The sequence below is a fragment of the Salvia miltiorrhiza genome, chromosome 8, assembly GCF_028751815.1.
Source record: "Salvia miltiorrhiza cultivar Shanhuang (shh) chromosome 8, IMPLAD_Smil_shh, whole genome shotgun sequence".
Classification (NCBI taxonomy): domain Eukaryota; kingdom Viridiplantae; phylum Streptophyta; class Magnoliopsida; order Lamiales; family Lamiaceae; genus Salvia; species Salvia miltiorrhiza.
The window spans coordinates 37,820,003-37,843,247 of record NC_080394.1 but is presented as its reverse complement, the minus strand read 5'-3'; the positions used below and the strand labels follow the sequence as shown (position 1 = coordinate 37,843,247).

At 41.3% G+C, this 23,245-nt stretch overlaps 2 protein-coding genes and 1 non-coding gene across 3 annotated transcripts; 2 read left to right on the top strand and 1 right to left on the bottom strand.

Moving 5' to 3' along the window:
• The first annotated feature begins 6,581 nt into the window (after window positions 1-6,581).
• Window positions 6,582-7,065, top strand: LOC130996638 (2S seed storage albumin protein-like). Its single transcript, XM_057921933.1, has one exon. The coding sequence runs from the start codon at window positions 6,699-6,701 to the stop codon at window positions 7,050-7,052; it is 354 nt and encodes a 117-aa protein (XP_057777916.1). The 5' UTR covers window positions 6,582-6,698; the 3' UTR covers window positions 7,053-7,065.
• Window positions 7,066-17,770: 10,705 nt separating this feature from the next.
• On the bottom strand, window positions 17,771-18,583 carry LOC130998438 (uncharacterized). The gene has a single exon (XM_057923853.1). It carries the CDS (start codon window positions 18,581-18,583, stop codon window positions 17,771-17,773), a length of 813 nt encoding a protein of 270 aa, XP_057779836.1.
• A 619-nt stretch (window positions 18,584-19,202) lies between these two features.
• On the top strand, window positions 19,203-19,308 carry LOC131002055 (small nucleolar RNA R71). The gene has a single exon (XR_009094136.1). It is a non-coding gene; the product is annotated as a small nucleolar RNA R71 (small nucleolar RNA).
• Window positions 19,309-23,245: the final 3,937 nt, after the last annotated feature.

The window sequence follows — 23,245 nt, the reverse complement described above, 5'->3', positions numbered from 1 at the left end:
TTGAGCAGAACAAAAATTCAAACGAAAAAAGTAACAGAGAATCGTGTGGAAAGTGCTGCTCATCGCACAACCAGAATAACTTCCGGCAGATGCTGCGACTGCACATCATCTTCTACTTTTTAATAGAAATCAACATTCCTAAATCCTAAATACTTAAACACACACATAAAATTATACCAAGAGGCACTCATAATAAACACGATGGAAGAAGATAAGAGTGGATGGCATCTTATAGTGACTTCACCCTAATTTTAAAATGGCCGCCGCACATAATAAACGAATGGCTGATTCTATTCATAGCCCAATTTTTACTCTTCATAGCCTCTTAATTAATAAATAATAAAAAATATTTATAAATGCACTATTATAACGATAGAGTTATCTACGTAGATTCAAAAATATGAACACAATCAAACACGCATAGCCCCATTAATTTAAAAAAGATAATACTTTTTCTCAAATAAAATCACAAGCGAAATGAAGTGTACAATCACAAAATATTAAGCTTTGGCCGCCGAAAAATTGTGGGAGAAAAGCAGGCCAGGGTTGCGGTGATGACCTTTGTCTTCGCCAATGAATACAATGTCCACCCTAATATACTCAACACTAATATGATATTTGGGATGTTAGCTATTCCAATCACTCCTCTCCTGTCTATAATCAGAAAAAGCTAAAAACTCGCATACAATTAATGCATCTTGCCGTAGAATTTTTTGGGCTTCCAACCGAAGAGGGAAATTAAAAGAATCATTGGAAAAATATTATAGTGAACATCATTGCAAATATGAAGAATTCCCTCAACATAAAATGATTAGGTAAGAAGGAATTCATCTGTTTTACTTCTTGAAATTTATGTGAATTACCATTCGTCCATTTTTTGCTCCAAAAATTTGACGAGATTCGTTGAATATCACGATGTATTTAAAATTATTATTTCTTTAACATGTATTATATAAAACAACATCATTATATGCCTTATTAATCTAAAATTCAAAGGGTGAAAAATAGATTAAGGGAACAATTGATACAAAATTATAGTTCAAGATTTTTAAAAAATATTTTCAATAGTTTAGAATATAATTGATAGTGCAAAAATAGTTTGAGAGGTTTAAAGTGATATTTACCCTTTATTCTATAGCTCATAACCCTTAAATTATAATGTAATAAATAATTAGGTTAATAGTTGCTTTTACTTTTACCCATTCTCACAGATAAAAAAAGGGTAAAGGTGTCACGGCCGCGCCCGCTAAGGATAGCGAGTTCGGGGAAATCGCGACAAAAGGGGAGGGGATTTAGGAGCGGGATTAGAAAGGGGCATATCTAACCTTTTGATGACTCAACATTATAAGACAACAATTTAAGAACAACAGATATTGATGGAGGTCAAAGGGGAAACATAATATTACCCAAACGGGTATTTGAGGACATTGTTGAATAGTACATATTGTTTGACGAATATCATGATATCTAGCAAATCAGTGTATGCAGCGGAATAACAACAACTCGGGCATATGTATGAAGACATATACCCTGCTCTGATGTACTCGTCCTAGCTCGACAAAAGCTCCACTTGCACACCACATTCCCGATCATCGCTCAACCTGCACATTTAGAAATACATGCAGGGCTAAGCACGAAGGTACTTAGTGGACACATGCCGAAATATACATACATACATACATTTTATTGTCAAGCCTTTCAACAGTAGTAAGATACGAGGGTTTTCCTTTAAAGACTCGTATTTACCAAAATATCATTTCTTTAATAAATATCCCGCGCAGGCATTTTAACATCATTAATCACCATATCAGTAACTCGTGCCGAGAGGTAGGCCTCCCTCTACGGACACTATGATCGGCCAACCCGCTAGATGACTCACGATCACAAGGGTGTACACTAATTCCGAAGGGATTTGCGGTCCCATTCAGAATCCGAATTCGATTAGCATCAGATAGGTAATTAACAACAAAACATAAAGCATTTAGGCATTGACAATATCATTCAAAAATCTTAGGCATAAAGTTGTAAAAATTTTATAATATGGTTTTAGTTTTCGTAAGAAAGCCTCACCTAGTAGTGGTGACTCACGTCTAAGCCTTAAACTCTTTGCGTTCAACCTTAATTGAAAAGAATAACGCAAGGTCTTAGACCGTGGAAAATCTAACATAAATGAGGATGCGTAATGTAATTATGCATGGCTCATATTCTGTTTATTAGACTAAGGTGATACTAAGGGAAATCTTATCTCTAGTCCTTGTATTAAAGCAATTAAACCAACTAGGTTTCGTCTCGTGAGATCTAGTGATTACTATATTGATTCGTTTTCATTAGGGTGTTCTAAACGGTCATTTTAAGAAAATAGAAAATCCCTTCGTGTAAGCAAGGGGAAAAGAAGTATAACGATTCAAACACCCAAAGTTCTTTTCTCTTTCTCTCTCTGCGATCTGCTCTGCTCTGGAAGTCAGCCCTGGCTTCTAGGTCAGCTCTGGCCTCTAAAAATAGCTCTGCTCGGGCATTTCAGATCTGTTCGGACATTTTAGCTCTGCTCGGACATTTCAGCTCTGCTCGGCATTTCAGCTCTGCTCGGCATTTCAGCTCTGCTCGGCATCTCAGCTCTGCTCGGCATTTCAGCTCTGCTCGGCATTTCAGCTCAGCTCGGCATTTCAGCTCAGCTCGGCATTTCAGCTCAGCTCGGCCTTTCAGCTCTGCTCGGCCTTTCAGCTCTGCTCGGCCTTCCAGCTCAGCTCGGCCTTCTCAGCTCTGCTCGGCATTTCAGCTCTGCTCGGCATTTCAGCTCTGCTCGGCATCTCAGCTCTGCTCGGCATTTCAGCTCTGCTCGTCATTTCAGCTCTGCTCGGCATTTCAGCTCTGCTCGGCATGTCAGCTCTGCTCGGCATTTCAGCTCTGCTCGGCATCTCAGCTCTGCTCGGCTTCTCAGCTCTGCTCGGCTTCTCAGCTCTGCTCGGCATCTCAGCTCTGCTCGGCATCTCAGCTCTGCTCGGCATTTCAGCTCTGCTCGGCATTTTAGCTCTGCTCGGCATCTCAGCTCTGCTCGGCATCTCAGCTCTGCTCGGTATTTCAGCTCTGCTCGGTATCTCAGCTCTGCTCGGCATTTCAGCTCTGCTCGGTATCTCAACTCTGCTCGGCATCTCAGCTCTGCTCGGCATCTCAGCTCTGCTCGGCATCTCAGCTCAGCTCGGTCTTTCAGCTCTGCTCGGCCTTTCAGCTCTGCTCGGCCGAAAGAGAGTGAAAGGGTGGCACAAAGGGGTTGAAGGGGAGTTTAAATAGGGGAGCTCGGCTGGTGCACTCGAGTGCCTAAGGGGGAGGGCTCGGCTGGTAGCCCTGCCATGCGTGGAGTAGGGGAGACTCTTCGGTTGCTCGCCCAATGGAGGGGTTGCTGCTGCTGTCGTGCTGAGCTCGGCAGGCGTGGAGGTGGAGTGTGGCTCTTCGGCTGCTGCCCAATGGGAGGAGCTGCAGCTGGCGTGGAAGTTGAGGGGGCGCTGCTGCTGTGTAGAGCTGCAAGGACAGCCTAGTCTACTCGGCTGTGGTTGGGCAGCGCTGGCGTGGAAGTTGAGGGGGCACTGCTGCCACAGCACACGTCCCTTCTCCTTTTCCTTTGCTTCACTCTTCCTTCTTGATTGGGTGCTGGCATGTGTAGGCGTGAGTATGGGTAGGTGGAGTGTGAGGGATTAAAAGGGTGTGATTAAATAAATCCTTCAGTGTTGGTCGTCCTGTTATTTAAAATACTGGCTCCGTGTCTTGCAATATCGTATCTAACAATTAAATTAAATCCGTAGATTTAATTCGCTCATTGTTCTAATACATAAATTAAATCCGTAGATTTAATTATCCTCAAAGTCGGAATTAATTCACGACTAAGTAACAATATGAAATAAACTTCATCTTGATTAATAAATAACACAACTTTGCTAAGTTGGCTATAACTCGGATTAATCATTCATCAACTCAAAGATTTTCATCGCGGTCTTAAACGCGCGAAAAAAATAAATAAAGCATACTGTTAACTAAGTGACTTTGTCACCAAGATTCATAAATTCAGAAACATAATAGAAAACATAAGACTTCAATTACTGCAGATAGGTAAATAAACACACAATACTGTAATTAAAATATTGATAAAAGAGCGGGTTACTACAAAAGGTCACTTATGTCTCATCGTTTTAACGAATTCTAAAAAATGTCTCAACTTAACGATAATACCAAAACGATACCCAACCTACAAAAAATTATTATTTGTGTCCTATTAAATTTTTTCGGTTCCCGAAAATTGACGTGGATTGCCGTATATCCAGCATGGATTGCCAAGGTGGATTTATTAATCTACATGGAATTATTCTATGTTCTCATTTTATTTTTTGAGCAAAAAAGAGCTTGAACCGATACACATCGAATTGATAATATGAGACTCTTTGAAGTGGAAATTTTTGAAGGAATCGAATTTCACTAAGGAAAAAGGCATAACCTTAAAAACTTGTTAAAACTCCAATCTTTAAAGCTTTCATCTTGATATGTGGCGTGAGTCCGAATGAGGCTGTGAGCAGGCCCGAGGGCGGTGGTGGTTGTGGCGAGCTATTAACGAGGGGGCTGTTGGTGGTGAGAGAGTCGGCGATCGAGAGGGGGAGGTCCTGCTGGCTGCCGACTGTTTGGCGAGGGAGGTCGGCCCAACGGTGATTACTGCTATGGGTCGTGGGGAAAGAGAGAAAAAGGAAAAAGGCGGCGGATGAGAGGAAGAAATGGGAGATTTAGGGATTTAGGAAGAAGAGATTTTAGGGCTTTGACATTTTGATGGGCGAGATGGAGACGAGAAAGGAGGTGACTGTCGATGGAGACCCTCGCCGGAGATGGAGGTTGCCGGATTTTGTGAGACTGAGGAAGAGAGGGTTTCTGTGAGAGACATGGTGAAAGACGAGGGAGAAGAAGACCAGATAGAGGAACAGGACGCGAGAGAGAGGTGACCGGCTGGCGACTGTTGTTGTTGAAGAAGAGAAGGAGTGAGAGAAGGCGGCGTGTCGTGCGCTCGTGTGTGTTATGCGTGTACAGTCTGTGTGTTTTGAAGAATGCCATCTTGGCAATCCATGCTGGATATCCGGCAATCCACGTCAGTTTCGGGGAGCCGGAAAAATTTAATAGGACACAAATAACAATTTTTTGGTAGGTTGGGTATCGTTTTGGTATTATCGTTAGGTTGGGACATTTTTTAGAATTCGCTAAAATTAACGATAGGACATAACGTGACCTTTACCCTAAAAAAATAAAGAATACTCTATAAAAGAAACCTACAAAAACTACTCATTTTGAGCTTGAAATGGTAAAATTGTCTTACTTAAATTGCAAATTTTGCTGAAATCGTGAACTTTGCTCAACCAATGCAAGTCGAGCATTAGTAGTTCGGGTTGTAAACGAGCCGAGCCGAGCCGAATACTAGCAGGCTCGAGCTCGACTCGTTTAAATATTCGGGTGTTCGAGCTCGGCTCGAGCTCGATTCGAGCTTTTATCTTGATGATCGAGCTCGGCTCGTCATCCACTTACTAAGCTCGGGCTCGGTTCAAGTTCGGCTCGGGTGATGCTCGATAATATCGAATTCGAGCTTGAGCTCGAGCTCGGCTCGTTAGATGTTCTATATATGGTATTCAAGCTCGAATTTGTTATAAATTTAAGAAAATCTTCTTAATTAATATGTTACACGAGTTCGAGTTCGACTCGTTTAAGACTCGTGTACTAACTCGATTGAAGGCTCGACTGAAGGTACGTGAACAGGCTCGCGAACATGTTCGCGAACAATCGAATTCGAACATGTTCACGAGCTCAATGAGCCGAGCACTGTCAGGCTCGAGCTCGGCTCGATAAAAATTTCGAGCTCAAAATTGGGCTCGAGCTTGGCTCGTTTATTATCGAATCGAGCTTCGAACGAGCTTTTTTCGAGCCGAATCTCGATTAGCTTGCGAGTAGCTCTGTTCATTTACAGCCCTATTAGTAGTAAAGTAGAGCAATCAAACATTAGTGATCGTGCATTCTTAGAAATCACACCAATGGATTTAATTAATTAACTTTATTAAATTCAAAAGCTCTAAAATTAAAGATAAATAAAAATAAAAATAAAAATTTTCATATGAAGCCACGTGGAGTGAATTAAAGAGAATCCAAGTATCACTAATAACTATAAAAAGTGGGGCCCTTTTCAATATCTCAATTTATTCAATATTACTCGTAAAAACTGGGTTTATTTATCTAATTATAATACACTCATCTCATATTTATTACAAAATAATATCAATAAAAATAATGAACATTAATCTAATGAAACGGAGGAAATTAATATTATTTTATTTATGTAGAGGAAAGAACGTCAATTGTGCCCGGTGCAATTGCCCACATTTGCATAGATGTGCATTTTCTCACTTCTCTCTAGACTCTAGTTGCTGGAAATATTGAAGTCAATTTCCAGAAAATTAATTTATTTAAGTTCAAATATACGAGCTGAAACAGAAACCAATTCTGAACATAAATTATATGAATGAAGTTGAACTAGAAATAGTTTGGTTTGGCAGCATATATAGGCGATGTGGAAGTATCCATCTCCATCAATCAACACGTAAAATCCAAGCATTCAATTCTTGTACAAATACCCATCGTCTTCTCCTTCACCACCAACAAATTAAATTACACTCCCATAAGTAATGGCGAAGAAGGCGGCACTAGCAGCAGCTCTCCTGGTGGCCGTGGCCAGCGCCACCACCTCCGACGACGAGGAGTGCAGCCAGCACGTGCAGGGGCGGGAGTTCCGCTCGTGCCAACGCTACTTGCAGGACCCGCGCAGCCGCTTTGTTGATGACTGCTGCGAGGAGTTGAGGGGAATGGAGCGCCACCAATGCGGCTGCGAAGCCATAAGGCACGCCGTGCAACAGGCGCAGCAGGGAGGCAGCAGCGAGCACATCTACGAGAGGGCACGTGCCCTTCCCCGCACGTGCGGCTTGACCCACCAGCAATGCCGCTTTAATGTTGTCTTCCTCTACACATCTCACTCTTCATAATTTTCTACCTACTCTGCTCATGTCCATCCTAATAAATTTCATGAAAAAATGTGCTGGAATTTGATAAGATATTGAACAAGAACAACAAGAGAAATATATGGTGGAATTTCTGCTGTTACTTTATGCAGACATATATATTTGTTGTAACTTAATTGAAATGAGTACAAGACTTCTCCTTATACTACTGTAGGGATCAACAGTACCTGTACTTGGATTAAATGAAATACATGGAACTTTGACCATAGTTTCATAAATCTTATAGGAAAAGACATTAATCTTCAATAAGATCTAATACTATTTTGCCATTAATCACTACAAAAAAAACGGAGATTACCGACGGCGATTTGCCGTCGGTATTGACGGCACGATGGCCGGTAAAGTAGTTTTCGGCGGCGTTACCTGCGGCAAATCGCCGTCGGTGATTTCCTCGTCAGTAACGCCATTACCGACGACGATCAGCCGCCGCCAACATTTCCGCCGTTGAACGGCGAAGAGTTGCCGGAAAATTACCGACGACAAATGCCGTCGCTAATTAGTGGCGGCGCCACCGCCGTCGATAATGTTGACCGGACGACGGTGGCGCACTCGCCGGACTTGGCCGAGGAATTACCGACGGCAAAATGCCGTCGGTAATATTTTTTAATTTATTTATTTTATTTTATTTATTTATTCATTTATTTTATTGTATATCCACAATTTATTTTTGTATTTATACAGTATTGCATAAGTCAGACGAACTTCTCAATCGGTCACCCATCTTAGTTGTGCTCTAAGTCAAACACGCTTAACCTTGAAGTTCTTTTCGAGTGGTCACAGTACAGAACACTCGTATTATTAATATATCTAGTACATATTAATTCATTTAAATCTACTTCAATATACAATATCATATATATTCATAACCTTAGAATATGTCGAGATGATATCCAAAAAATATTGTTAATTACGGATTGGGCTCGTTTCCATCCTTATTTTTATGTCAGAAAAAATATTTATTTATTAATTTATTATTATTATTATTATTATTATTATTATTATTATTATTATTATTATTATTATTATTATTATTATTATTATTATTATTATTTTATCAATCTAGTTTATACATCATAAGTATTTTATCAATCTAGTAAGAATCTTGAATTCTTACTAGGAATATTATCTTAGATTAGTGATGAGTGAATCACCAATAAAATTAACATTTTAAGTTATAATTATAAGTTTCTTACTAAGAATCTTGAATTCTTAGTAATAATATTAGATTAGTGATGATTGATGAGTGAATCACTAATCAAATTAACATTCTTAGGGCTAGTTTGGTTGCATTGGTTACGTTAGTTTGTTTATTAAACTGGTGTGTACACGGTGTTTGGTTGCTTCGGTAAATAATCAATGCGGCCCGCATGAGCCCGCCGGCCCGCATTAATTCTCGGGAATGAGCTCGTTTAATTAACTAGCGGTAGGTGCCAGTTAAAATTAATCAGCCGCTTCTTCCCTCTTTTCCAAAAATTCAAATTTCATATTTGCCCTCTCATCAATTATATTGGGAACATAACATCATTCAATTTTCATCTTGTTCGTCGCGCAGAAGGGCTCCTCCGAATGAACTGGTACGATGGTGAATCATCTTTACCTCCTTTTCAATTTTTTTTTCTTCTCTGAAATTAATCTCCGAATCTGTATTTCATTTTGTGATTCTTGCAGTTTCCTTTTCTTGTGGTTCAAAGAAAATTTTGGTTGAAGACTCGGTATTCATCTCGAAGAAGGGCTCCGTCGAACTGGTACGAAATGCATCTTTACCTCTTTTTCATTTCTTTCTTCTCGAAATTCAACTCCGGTTGATTTCTTCCGTTTCATTTTGCTGTGATTGAAATATTTTTCTCGGTGAAGACTTGTATTAATAATAGCAAATGCGCTTGGAGATGTATTTTTCTCGGCCCGCATTAATTCTCGGGAATGAGCTCGTTTAATTAACCAGCGGTAGGTGCCAGTTAAAATTAATCAGCCGCTTCTTCCCTCTTTTCCAAAAATTCAAATTTCATATTTGCCCTCTCATCAATTATATTGGGAACATAACATCAATCATTTTTCATCTTGTTTGTCGCGCAGAAGGGCTCCTCCGAATGAACTGGTACGATGGTGAATCATCTTTACCTCATTTTCAATTTTTTTTTCTTCTCTGAAATTAATCTCCGAATCTGTATTTCATTTTGTGATTCTTGCAGTTTCCTTTTCTTGTGGTTCAAAGAAAATTTTGGTTGAAGACTCGGTATTCATCTCGAAGAAGGGCTCCATCGAACTGGTACGAAATGCATCTTTACCTCTTTTTCATTTCTTTCTTCTCGAAATTCAACTCCGGTTGATTTCTTCCGTTTCATTTTGCTGTGATTGAAATATTTTTCTCGGTGAAGACTTGTATTAATAATAGCAAATGCGCTTGGAGATGTATTAACATAATTTTTCCTCACCGTGCTCCCAATTTTTTGCTTATCTAGTTTGTGTAACTTTAGGTTTACTATGACATTTATGTGGTTCTGTAATTTCAATTGCATCTGAGTTAAACTGAACAATTTTTATGTATTTCTTCTGCAATATTGAACTTAAACTGGAGGTTCTAATACCATATGGGAGCTTTGTGATTTCTATTATCCCCTGTTTTTTAATATTTGTTTCATTGGTGATTTGTTGTGTTATTCTTTTTTCTGGAAATCCATGATTTGTATGGATATTCATTGTGCCTATAACATCTTCTCTCTTCTTACAAATTGCTGTGTTATATCGGATTGATTGCAGATTCTATATATCCATTAAACTGTTGTTGAATTTGCTGCTACACAATGAGAAACACATCAATTAACAAGAAAGTTGTGGGTTGGTTGATTGAGGAAGTTATGCGTCAATTTTACTATCAACTAGTCATGTTAGTAGATGTAATTCTTAGGCTGAAATTAAATCTCGTAAGAGAAAACGTGTGTGCGAATCCCAGCCTTACAGCCTGTTACTTCGGATTCCTGACCAAGTAAAGCACTTAAACCGGCTTACTAATGTGACTGATGTTGATTGTTTACTCAATCTAAGAATGGACCGCAACACATTCGGTCGATTATGTAATTTGTTAAGGGAATTAGGCTCTTTGAAGGACGGTACATATGTAACTGTTGAAGAACAAGTGGCGATGTTCTTGTCAATATTAGCACATCATAAAAAGAATAGGATTGTTCGGTTTGATTTTTGGAGATCCGGGCAGACAATATCACATTACGTGCATATTGTTTTGAAAGCCATTTTGAAGATCCATGTACTTTTACTGGTGAAGCCGCAACCCGTAACCGAAGAATGTAATGACTCGAGGTGGAAGTGGTTTAAGGTATCTAATTTAACAAAAAAAACTTATATTAATGTAACGGTGAATATGCTGCCATTTATAAAAGAATATGTCATAGTTGTATCTAGTTTACAAACAGCCTGTTTTGTCCTATTTACAGGGTTGCCTCGGTGCATTAGACGGCACATACATTAGTATGTTGGTGCCCAATATTGACAAGGGCCGGTATAGAACGCGTAAGGGCCAAATTGCGACCAACATGCTAGGAGTTTGTGATTGCAATATGAAGTTTGTATATGCATTGCCGGGTTGGGAGGGCTCAGCGGCTGATTCTCGCATACTACGGGATGCAATCAATAGGCCTAATGGATTTAGAGTCCCCCGGGGTACGTTTTTAATTCGAGATTTTGTGTTCTTCTTTTTAATAAATTATGAATCGGTCTTTGTGTTTTCAATTGTGTAGGGAATTATTATTTGGTAGACTGTGGATATGAAAACAGTGAAGGCTTTCTTGCACCGTATAAATGAGTCTGTTATCATTTGAAGGAGTGGGGACCTAATAATGCAAGGCCTCAAAATGCTGAGGAGTTGTTTAATCTACGACATGCCAAAGCTCGGAATGTTATTGAACGTGCATTTGGAATCTTGAAGATGCGGTGGGCTGCACTAAGAAGTTCGGCGTATTATTCCATCAAGATTCAAATTAGGCTAATGATGGCGTGTGTGCTTCTTGACAACTTCATTCGTTCCAACATGGCTATTGATCCGATTGAGCAGCAGTACGATCTACTCCTCGAAGAACTCGAGGTCACCAATGATGAGTCGGAGGATTTTGTTGATACCATTGACTCGTCTCAAGCGTGGAACGCGGAGAGGGATGCCCTCGCACAGACAATGTGGCAGCAATATTTACATGCTATGCTATGAACTAATTCTGTGTTTAGTGCTTATGAAACTGAAATTAAAAACCATCTATTTAAACTTGGATTTGTTACCAATGCTACTTTCATGATTTTGGTATTGATATGCTGCGATATACTTGCTGTTTTTTGCTTATTGTTTGGAATTGGAACGTTTCTATGTGTGTTGGAATTTATTAATGAATTTGATTGCTTGCATTTGATTTACATATATAATTTTATTGTCTTATGAAATCATCGTTTTTTGACATTGCTTTTGCAGTAGAAAATGCAGAATTGGCAGCAGTATGCAAGCAACATACCGATGTGTGAATGTGGAAATGGCCGGATGCATCTAATCCGTGCGGGGCACCAGTCGAGGAATCCGGGAAGATGCTTCTACAGATGTCCATTGAGAGGTGGTCACCCGAACGGATTCATATGGTGTGACGAATATCACATACCGGTAGAGGTAAGGAACTTCATTCAGCACGACCAGGCAGCCACCTCACAATCCACAGCCTCGTTTACTGCAGAGACACGCGACGTAGGAATGCTGCCGGTGAATCATTTCAACGCACGCCTACCGAATCTGAATGAAATTGTTATCGGCTTCATGTTCATGACTGTCGTCATTTTGTTACTTGGTGTTTTGATTGGATTTGTCGTTGCTAAGATGGCATAGTTTAGGAGTTATCTATTTTGTAGACCCATGATCCTTGGAGATTTATATTTTGTGGGAGTTTTGGTGTCTTACTTATGTTGGATTCTAGGTATAAAAAATATATCAAGAACCATAAGTTTTATGTTAAGAATCATGTGTCCGCCCGGACAAGTGTCCTTGAAAATGTGTCCGGCCGTGTGTCATTACATATTATGTAATACACGACCGGACACATTTCCTCGGAAACTTCCCCGGACGGACATATATTTTTCGAGTGTATTAACATGTTATATGTTGTATTTTTACATTTTATTCCCTTTACATCACATATTTATTTATTTATTATTTTTTCTGTAGATGAATGAATATGGGAGATACTTTGTGGTTAATTATGGAGGTGCCTTCAATGGTTATGAGTACATCGGCGGATCTTCTAAGAGTTTGCATATTTTCGGAGACACAATGGCTACTACGTTGTACATGATAAATCACCTGATGTTGGAGAATTCATTGAGCACTAATTACAGCTTGTATTATTTGACGAAGGGATTAAATGGCAGGGTATACAGTAAAAATCTTCTTGCCGATGACAATGATTTGCTTCAGTTGTTGGTGTCCCAGCCACATTTTCCTGAGATTTATGTTGTCGAAGACGAGTATAGTGGAGGAGTGTATGTTCATTCGTTCGATCTCCCTCAATCTTCCGCATATGGAGGTGAATCTAGTGCAATATTCGAAGGTGGGGACGGATTGGAAGGAATCCAAAGATATGCTTATTTAGACCTATCAGCCGGAGATTCACCGGCGCAAGAAATTGTTGAACCGTCGGTCACTTGGGGTAATCATCAGTCAACGGGTTGGCCTTCATGGGATGAGCCAAATCCGTACAATTACGATCACCTAACAACTGATCGTTGTTGGGGTCCAGCTGATGATCAATATACAGACGAGCCTTAGTTTGTAGAGAATGCTGGTAATGTAGATGAAGATTATGTTCCATCGTCTGAAGCCGAGACTGATACAAGCGCCTCTAAAGACTTGTCGGAGCTAGAGAACGTGAGAAGGGCGGGGATTGAATATGCAGGTTGGCAGAATTTGCAGATCGATGACGATGATGACGAACAGGTTCCTGGAGCAGATGAACTAACTAATTGGTTAGTTCCGGTTATCCCGTTGGACGCTGCAGCGGCACTTGTGGATATTGAAGATTATCAGCTACTACCTCGGGAGTTGTCAAAGAATTCTTATTTCAATAGCAAAGATGATCTGATCGTTGCAATCGGTCTGTGGAACATGAAGCAGGGCAAGGAATTTTCTGTCACCAAATCAGACAACAGACGAATTTACTTCAAATGCAAGCATTCAGATACGTGCCCCTTCAAGCTCAATGCATCATCTCAAGATGGATCCATTTGGGGAGTGTATAAGTTAACCAATGAGCACTCATGCGACGGTGATCTAGGGCGCATAGCGCGAATAAAGGCCCCCGCAAAAGTCGTTGCAGCATATTTAGCACAGAAAATACATGACGATTGTGAGATCTTGAAGCCGAAGGCCATCCAGCTGGAGCTGCGACGTGAGTTTGGCGTACAGATCAAGTACGATGTTGCATTGCGAGCCAGTAATCGAGCGACTGAGATGGTTTATGGTCGACATGATCAGTCCTTCGAGATGCTGCCTAAGTACTTATACATGTTGAGACAATCCAATCCCAGTTCGATGGTGGAGTGAGAAGTTGACACTGATGGCCGATTCAAACACTTATTTGTTGCTCTTGCAGCTTCGGCTAGTTGTTTCATGTTCAGCTTACGGCCAGTTGACTCAACCTAGAACACCTCTAGTTTGACTTGCAATAGGACAAGGACATTCTAGTGATGGTAAGTTGACCCAGTGTCATCTCTCAAGGAAAGTCTTAAAGGGCTTTTAGTAGTATCGTAGGAAAAAACAGTAAAGGGATTGATTATTAAACTAAAACTTAGAATTAAAAACTTAAGTAAAAACCGAACTTAAAATTAAACTAGGCAAATTGAACTATTAAACCCTAGGCAAGATTTTAAAGAACTTAAATTAAACCTACTTAAGAAATTAAATACTTGCAAATTTAAAGACTTCTAATCTAGGCATAACCTAAAGTGCATAATTTAAATTGCATAATTAAAAAGGAAGCATAAACATGAACGAAAAACGTAAACATGATTAAACAAAAATAACTTGAATTGAAATACGAAATACCGTAAACGTCTTGAACGTGTAATTGTGTCACTCAATCACAATCCAAGAAACTAAACTAAAAACTAAATTGAAATCTAACTTAGAACAATAAAAACTCGAAACTATGAAAGCAATTAAATTCCTAAGCTTCGGATGCCAACAGATCTCTAAGATGGCATCTAAAACTAGGGCAAGGGATTGATGATTACAATGAAAAGTATGGCCCTATTTATAGACTTCAAATCCTTCTGGATCACCATAAAAGTTGCCATGCAAAACCGAACTCTAAAGGCAATAGAATCGTGCAAAAGAAGGTAAGTCCAGCTGTGACGCGATCCACAAGTCATCTCCACCCTAGCGGAAATCGCGGCTCTCGCCAGCGGAATGGTTCGCCAGCGAAATGGCTTCTGCTCTGGCTTTCGCCAGCGGAATGGTGATTTGTCTGGCTATTGCCAGAGGAACGGTGATTTGTCTGGCTTCTTGATTCCGCTGTAATGGACTTCTATCCCCTCTGCTCTGACTTTTGACTCCTCTGGTGATTACTTGGCTACACTGGCTTCTTGATTTCGCTGACTCCAGAGAAATGGTGATTTCTCTGACTCCAGAGAAATGGTGATTTCTCTAGCGTTTGATTCCTCTGCACTTATGATTCCAGCAGCGAAGTGATTTCTCTGGCGCTTCCGCGCTCGCTTCGATTCCTCTGGCGCTTCCTCGCTCGCTTCGATTCCTCTGGCGCTTCCTTGCTCGCTTCGATTCCTCTGGCGCTTCCTTGCTCGCTTCGATTCCTCTGACGCTTCCTTGCTCTGGGCATTTCTCTAGCTTCCCATTTCGCTGCTCTGGCAAGCGGGGCTTTGCTTCTCTTACATGCCAGAGTATGCACAAAAACACGATTCTTAGCCCAAACTCTCCAAAATTTGCACTCTTCATCTCGAAAACCTAAATCTCCTGCAAAGCATAAAATAGACCATAAAATGCACCAATTTCCAGAAGATTTAACTTAAAATATGCACATGCAAACCCCTAAAATTAGAACAATTAAGCATAAATCAACCCCCCACACTTAGCCTTTTGCTTGTCCTCAAGCAAAATCCATATGAATCCTAGGAAGAGATTGATTTCAACAATGCTAATTTCCATCCAAACATTCTCAAAGTGAATTCAAAATTTTACAATCAACACATATCTCTCGATCATGCAAGTAACTCAAAGTTTAAGAAGCAACAAAAGAGTAATGTAAGTAATTCGATCAGACCCAATTCTCCGCTAGAAGTGAATTCCCTAATGTGATCGCCTTTATAATCAATATCACCATTTTTCACACTTTGTGTGCTTAAGATTTTCGACAGTTGAGCCATAATTCATGAAATAAAAACCATTTGGATGTAATCCAAAGTCTTTTCACGTGGTTTCCCATGCTCATAGTTAGACTAGAGGAGCAGAGACTCAGAGCTATCACATTTCAGAACAAGCCAGATGTTTCAGAGCTGGCGATTTTGAATTTTGAAGTTGGCAATTCGTCCAACATTTTCACAGATAAGATACGATCGTAGGCAATCACAATGACAACAGTCCTTCTAGCATCTATCGGACAAATCATGTTTTACTAACTTACAAACATGTTGCAACAAAACTCAAATCCTTTGCACAATCAAGAGACATATATCAAGAGTAAAACAAGAATAACCACCATTCATTCACAAACCCGAAATTCGCATTGAAAACCATCTACTCTTCCACAAATTCATAAAAATTAGCAAGATTCGAGACAAAAAACTAAGCATAGAAAGACTAATCTCGCCCAATTGAAAGCATAATCACAATAAAACACCCCCCCACACTTAAAGCATGCCATGTCCTCAGGGCACAAAAGAAATAAGAAGAGTTGAGAAAACGTCCCTGATTATCGCCATGGTAAAACTGAAGCATCGTGAGAGGTGGTGAAGAGGGGAATTCGCGTCTGTGGCAGAGTGGAGAGTTGCAGTGAGCGCGGAGTAGAAAGTGGCCATGCTGAATTAGGTCAGCGCTGGCAGAGCAGCGCGGAAAAGTGCAGCGGTGGAAAGGTGCAGCGCGGAAAAGTGCAGCGGTGGAAAGATGTAGTGCGGAAAAGTGCAGCGGTGGAAAGGTGCATCGCGGAACAGTGCAGAGACGCGCTGGCGCGGCTGCGCTGTCGACAGAGTTAGAACTGCAGCGCTAAAGTCAAAACATGAACACCACATCAAAGTATCCGCGCAAGCAACCAAAACTTAGGAAAGACACAAAACAACAACGGAAAACAAAGAAAAACAAAAACTAAAAACAAACCAACGGTGGGTTGCCTCCCACCAAGCGCTAGATTTAGAGTCGCCAGCCCGACTTCAGTTTTGATTCATCAATGAGGATCGTGCAGAGTGTGAGACTCCGCCACCATCGAAGTATTCAACTGCCCATAATCGGTTTTTATGCGATGTCCATCTCCTCTGAAATTTTCCTTAGAAGGAGTTGCACCAGGGTCAAACACGTCCTTTGGCAACACACCTTCTTTATTCAGGGACAACGCTACCGATCTGAACCTCGGCTTCTCCTTTTTCTCTTCTAAGAATACGTTCTTGAGATTGGCTGGGAGTTCCTTCAGTGCCGGCGCTGGCCTCTTGGTTCTCATCTGTTCATCAATGGGCAGCTCCGTATGGCAGGGCAGCGCTGAGCTCAGCAGAGCTGGACTGGACATGGCTGAGCTCGGCATAACTGGCTGGGCAGAGCTGGGCAGCACAGAGCTCGGCAGAGCTGGGCTGAAGGGTGCAGCGCTGGGCAGTGGAGAGCTAAAGGTTGCAGCGCTGAAGGGGGCAGAGCTGGCGAGTGCACAGCTGAACTCTTCAGCTTCCTGAGCTAGCTCTTCCATGTCTGCCGATCCAGCACAGACTTCCACACACTCCTGCTCCTGTAAAAATACCTTCTCAACCAAGCCATCAATCGGGTCTATAAAGGAGCATTCGTTGATAAAATTTGCAGAAGGCATAGCACGACTATCATGCACAGAGAAAGACACTGACTCCCCTAACACGCTCATTTTAATATTTCCATCCTTAACATCAATTAAGGTGTTAGTGGTTGCCATAAACGGTCTTCCTAACAGTAGTGTGTGCTCGACACCGTTTTCATGCACCTCTCCAATCTCGAGAACCACAAAATCTACGAGAATAATCAAGCCCCCAACATTCACCAAAACATCCTCTACGATCCCACGGGGGTATCTAACGGACCTATCGGCGAGTTGTAGACACATGCGAGTGGATTTCAAATCACCTAACTCTAATTGTTTAAAAATAGAGTAAGGCATAAGGTTAATTCCAGCACCCAAATCTAACATTTCCGTAGCATCCTTACCATTTCCTAAAGCAATTTTAATCACGAAGCTACCTGGGTCGCGTTGCTTTGGTGGCAGAGGCTGCTGTATGATCGAGTTCGCAATTTCTGAGACCAAAACCTTCTCATTGTCCTCGAACTTCCGCTTGTTGGAGACTAACTCCTTGAAAAACTTCACATACACCGGGACTTTTCTGATCACATCAAGGAGGGCCAGATTCACGTTCACCTTGGCAAGCATGTTGTAGAAGTCGGCGAACTGTTTATCCATCTTTTCATTTCACAATCTGCCCGGAAAAGGAATTGGTGGCCGATAAGGTGTAGTGGATTTGTGTAGTTTGGCCTCTTTTCCTTCTTCCATCACTCCGTCTTTTGGCTGATCTTCCTTCGCTCCTTCCTTTTTCTTCTGCTCTGGTCCTTCTTCTTCATAAGGGCTCGTCAGAGTGGAACTTGGCAGAACTGAACCTTGTGCGGCGGAATTCTGCAGAGCTGACTTCGCCAGAGGTGACTTTGGCATCTCTGGACTCGGCAGAGCTGGCTTCGCCAGAGGTGACTTCGGCATCTCTGGAATCGGCATAGCTGGATTCGCCAGAGGTGACTTCGGCATCTCTGGAATCGGCAGAGCTGGCTTCGCCAGAGGTGACTTCGGCAGCTCTAAATTTCTGGTATGCTCCGGATCCTTCACGTTGTTGTCCACCATTTTGTCGCTGCGAAGAACAGTGACAACTTGAGCCTGGTGAGTTTGCAGGGGTTGGCCATGAAATTTCCCGGGCTGCTGCTGCTGTTGAATTTGGTTCAAAGTGCCCGAAAATTGCCCCACGGTAATCTCAAGTCTTTTTATTGTGGCGGATTGAGACTCAAAATTTTGCTTAGTCATCTCCGTGTTCTGCTTGCTGATCTCCATGAAGGACTGCATAGTCTCCTCCAATGATGGCCTCTGCTGTGGAATTTGCTTTTGAAACTGCTGCGCGTTCTGTAATTGTTGAGGTTGAAAGTTCCCTTGCTGCATTGGGGACGATTGATACTGCTGTGGGTATTGTTGTGGAACGCTCGGCTGCGGTGGGAAGTATTGTTGCTGCTGTTGATATCCCATATGGGATGGTTGGCGGAATTGACTCCCTCCAGAGTTTTGATTTACCCATCCAGAGCTCGGCTGACCTCTCCATCCACCATTCACGTTTTGTTGTCCTTGATTAAAATTTTTGAAGTACGGTCTGCTCTGCCCTTGATTGTAGCCTTGAAATCCTTGTGCTGCATAGACCTCAGCTTGTCCTTCCGGAGTAAACTCTTCCATTCTATGGCATTCATTGGCCCCATGGCTGAAATCTCCACAAATACCACACGACTCTACGTACTGCATGGCTGGATTCGGCGGGGCTGACATTGACAGAGCAGGATTTGGCTGAGCTGGCATCGGCGGCGTTGTCATCGGCAGAGCTGAATTTTCCTTCTTGTCCATCGTAAGATGCTGCACTTGTCTCACAAGATCAGCTACTTGCTTCTGCAGCTCAAACTGGTTTGTCACGGCACTAGCCTCCACTCTCCGTCCACGGACTGACTTTTGTTGGGAGCTCTCGGCCAAAGTCTTGAAAATCTCTTTTAGCTCTGTTGCCGTCTTCCGAGCTATGTTACCTCCTGCCGTGCTATCCACCATAAATTGGGCAGTTTGCACTAACCCATCGTAGAAGAACTGCATCAACATAACATTGGTGAACTGATGTTGAGGGCATTGACGGATGAGTTCTTCATATCTCTCCCATGCTTCATGCAATGGCTCGTCCGCTCCTTGTGTGAACTCCATTATCCTCGTTCTCAGTTCCTGCGTTTTGTGGCTTGGGTAGTATTTCAGCACAAATTTTTCACAAGCATCTCCCCATGTAGTGATAGAGTTGGGCGGCAGAGATAACATCCATGTCGTCGCCCGGTCCTTAAGTGCATAGGGGAAGCACTTGAGCTTGAGTTGATCCTCTGTGAGAGTAAGCAGAGGAATCGTTTGCACTTGGGTGCAAAAATCCCGAATGAATTGCAGAGCGTCCTCGCTTGGCATCCCATGAAACACCGGCAGTAAACTTGAGTCATTGGGTTTGAGATTGTAGTTTCTCACAGCAGTGGGGAGCACGATTGCCGACGTGTTGGTATCTCCAATCACTGGCCTGGTAAAGTCTCCCATGTACTCCATGTTTTGGGCCATCTCCTTCTTTTCTTCGTTTAAATTCTGCTCAGGGTTGAAATTGGCGGAGCTGGCCTCTTCCTCCTTAGCTTGTTCTGTCGTGTCTGTTGTCTGCTCTGTATGGTCAGAGCTGGCTTCAGAATGCACCTCAGAATCAGTCAGAGTATAACACGTCTGCTCTGGTATGTGTGCGAGTGATATCCAGCGGGGAAGTAAGTTTTCTTTTCAGACTACGGCGTCCCTGCATACACAACACTTAACACACGGATTAAATGCACCGGGTGGGAGGAAAAGAAAAGTAAAAACGAGAAAAATGGAATTTTAAATAAAGCTAGAAAAACGACACAACTAAAACGCCTAAAACTTTCCCCGGCAACGGCGCCAAAATTTGACTCAACCTAGAACACCTCTAGTTTGACTTGCAATAGAACAAGGACATTCTAGTGATGGTAAGTTGACCCAGTGTCATCTCTCAAGGAAAGTCTTAAAGGGCTTTTAGTAGTATCGTAGGAAAAAATAGTAAAGAAAGCAGTAAAGGGATTGATTATTAAACTAAAACTTAGAATTAAAAACTTAAGTAAAAACCGAACTTAAAATTAAACTAGGCGAATTGAACTATTAAACCCTAGGCAAGATTTTAAAGAACTTAAATTAAACCTACTTAAGAAATTAAATACTTGCAAATTTAAAGACTTCTAATCTAGGCATAAACTAAAGTGCATAATTAAAAAGGAAGCATAAACATGAACGAAAAACGTAAACATGATTAAACGAAAATAACTTGAATTGAAATACGAAATACCGTAAACGTCTTGAACGTGTAATTGTGTCACTCAATCACAATCCAAGAAACTAACACTACTACAAAAATGCACATACATAACACTTCATACATAACGGTTTTTTTCAAAAACCGTTATGTATGAGCGCATTTTTTGAAAAGATAACGGTTTTGACAAAAAACCGTTATCTATGTACTGTTGTCCATGGAAATAGATAACGGTTTATGTTAAACCGTTATGTTTTTGCGTTATCTATTAATTGCATACATAACGGTACTACAAAACCGTTAAGCCGATCGTTATCTATGAGCATATTTTAAAACGGTTTATTAAACCGTTATGTATCATTCTTTAAAAACTGTTATGTGTAAAAAAAAAAAAAAAATTTTAAATTATATTATCTGAAACTCATAAATTCTCTCCCCCTTCTCTTTCAAGCTGAGCGGAGCAGCTAGGGCTCCGCCGCCGCGGTCGCCGAAGTTCCAAATCGGAATCCTCACTGCAGCGGGTGATGCCGCCGCCGACGAGCAGTTGTTGCTTCCGATTCTGGCGTCGCATCTACTTTCTCGGACCCTCTCTCTCGATTCTCCTCTCTCAATCAAAGAAATCAACTGAAACAGGAAAGGGAAGGAAGCCCTAATTTCGCCACCCCTGTCATCTGCTATCCCTAGGCGCCGCTACTGCACCGCCTGCCACGTCGCGCCGCCCTTCTTGTCTGCTAACCCTAGCCACCGCGAGCAGCGCCACCTGCTCGTACCACCTAAGTCAAAATCTGATTTTCAAGCTTCTGCACCAACACTCCTAACACACCCGCCGCTTCCCCCCAATCTCCCCCGGTGACGCTGCGTCGGATGACGCTGCACGAGCAACCGGACGCCGGTGCCAGTGAGTCAGTGACCGCCCCCACCCACCCCGCGTCGCGTCGCCTCGGACACCGCTCTCCTCCGCCGACGCCGCTATTCTCGCAGCAGCAGATCGGGCGGCGGAGCACCCTTCTCCCCTCCTCCGAGCACGAGCAGACAACCCTTCTCCTCCGCCGACGCTGCTATTCTCGCAGAAGCAGCAGCATATCGGGCTTTTTACTTCTCCGTCTGCCACCTACCTCACCCGTCTCTCTCTCCGTCTGTTAACCCTAGCAGCTACCTGCCACCGCTGTCGTCGCCGCCTTCTACAATAGCCACCACCAAGGTAGAATCCCTAATTTATTCATCCCTTGCGCAAATCTCATTCCAAATCCCTAATTTTTGAACTTTATTGGTAACAATATGATTTAGATCAGGGCTTTTGCTCGAATTTTTTAAATTATCTGAAGCTATTTTGCTCAAATTATTTAATTTTCTGAAGCTATTTTGCTCAAGTTTTTGAATTATCTCGCTGTTATTGGATTATCCGTCAATTGAAAGAATGAAACTCATTCTCATACACAATCACTTTCATTTCTTCATACTGTTACTGATACCAGGAGTATTCTGATTACAATGTTTATTCGGAGATCAAATCTAGTTTGGATGAGGTTGAAATCAAAACTTGAGAAAGAAAGGTGAGATGAAGATTATTTGGACAGTCACGTTGTCATCATAATTTTCTGGTTATTGTTATTGCTTGGTTGAACTCAAGTATCCTTCTTCATAACATTTGGCAGGCAAAGTTTTGGTAAAGGTCTCTTGAAGAGCTCAAAAGAGGTCTTGACGTGCACTAGTATACAAAAGTGAACTATTTGGATGTTGTTAATACCTTACCACTTCTCATCATTGAGACTTTAACTGAATGTATTTGCATCATTGAGCTCAAGTCGAGGTCTCTTGAACAGCAGAAAGGTATAACTATACCCTTCTGCAATTGCACTAGTTTTTTGTATATGGGATTTTAGTATTGTATTATTTTATTTCTGAGTTGCCTGAGCGAGTTTTGGTCATTCGTAGTCATTTTTATTTGATTTTTTGGGTGGAGTTTAAGTTTATGATTAATTGAGGTTTGAGATTGAGATCTACGATTGAAGGTTGCAGATGTAGGGAGTTAAGATTTTTTTAATTGAAATTTATGTTTTATTGATTGGGATCTAGATACAAGTCGACAACTTCTGTTAGTTTATGTTTCTGGGCAGTGATTGGCGTGATTCCTGTTGATGATAATCTCTGAACTGCTATATGCGAAGTATTGCTCTGAATCTCTGAATTGATAACTTCTTATCTCATTACATATGGAATAAAGATTTCTCGCAGATAAAAAATGAGATGTATAACCAAATGTGACAGATTTTTCCATTGCCTTAATGCCTTTCACAAAATTTACTATCATATTATAAACTACTATGAGAATTAGTCTCTGATAATTCGTAGCTAAAACATGAGGGCTTTTGTTAAAGACTTTGAGGTTTAACTTGCTAAATTCATTTTGCCCTGAATTCCTTTTATTTTATTCTAATATGGGTGCTAGATTGCACATTTATCCACATCTATGCTTAGTGGGTTCAATTTGTTGTGTAGGATTTGATAGAAAATTCCTATTTATTTCTAACTTTGTGATTTTTCTCACTGTCAAAAATAGGAAAAGGATTATAGCATTGGTGATGTGCATTGGGATGACTCCATGTTCTACTGTCATTGCTAGTGGTTTTCCTACTATCTAACAAAGATTGATTAATCTGAGATGATAATCAGTAGCTTCATCAATGTTCACTACATTTTGCTTCTGGTAAAACAGGTGATATTTTTCATGCGGCACCAAATATTGATCATTCACAGGATTTTGTACAGAGAGACATAAAAGAGTGGCTAAACTGGCTCCAAAATGATATTGGGTT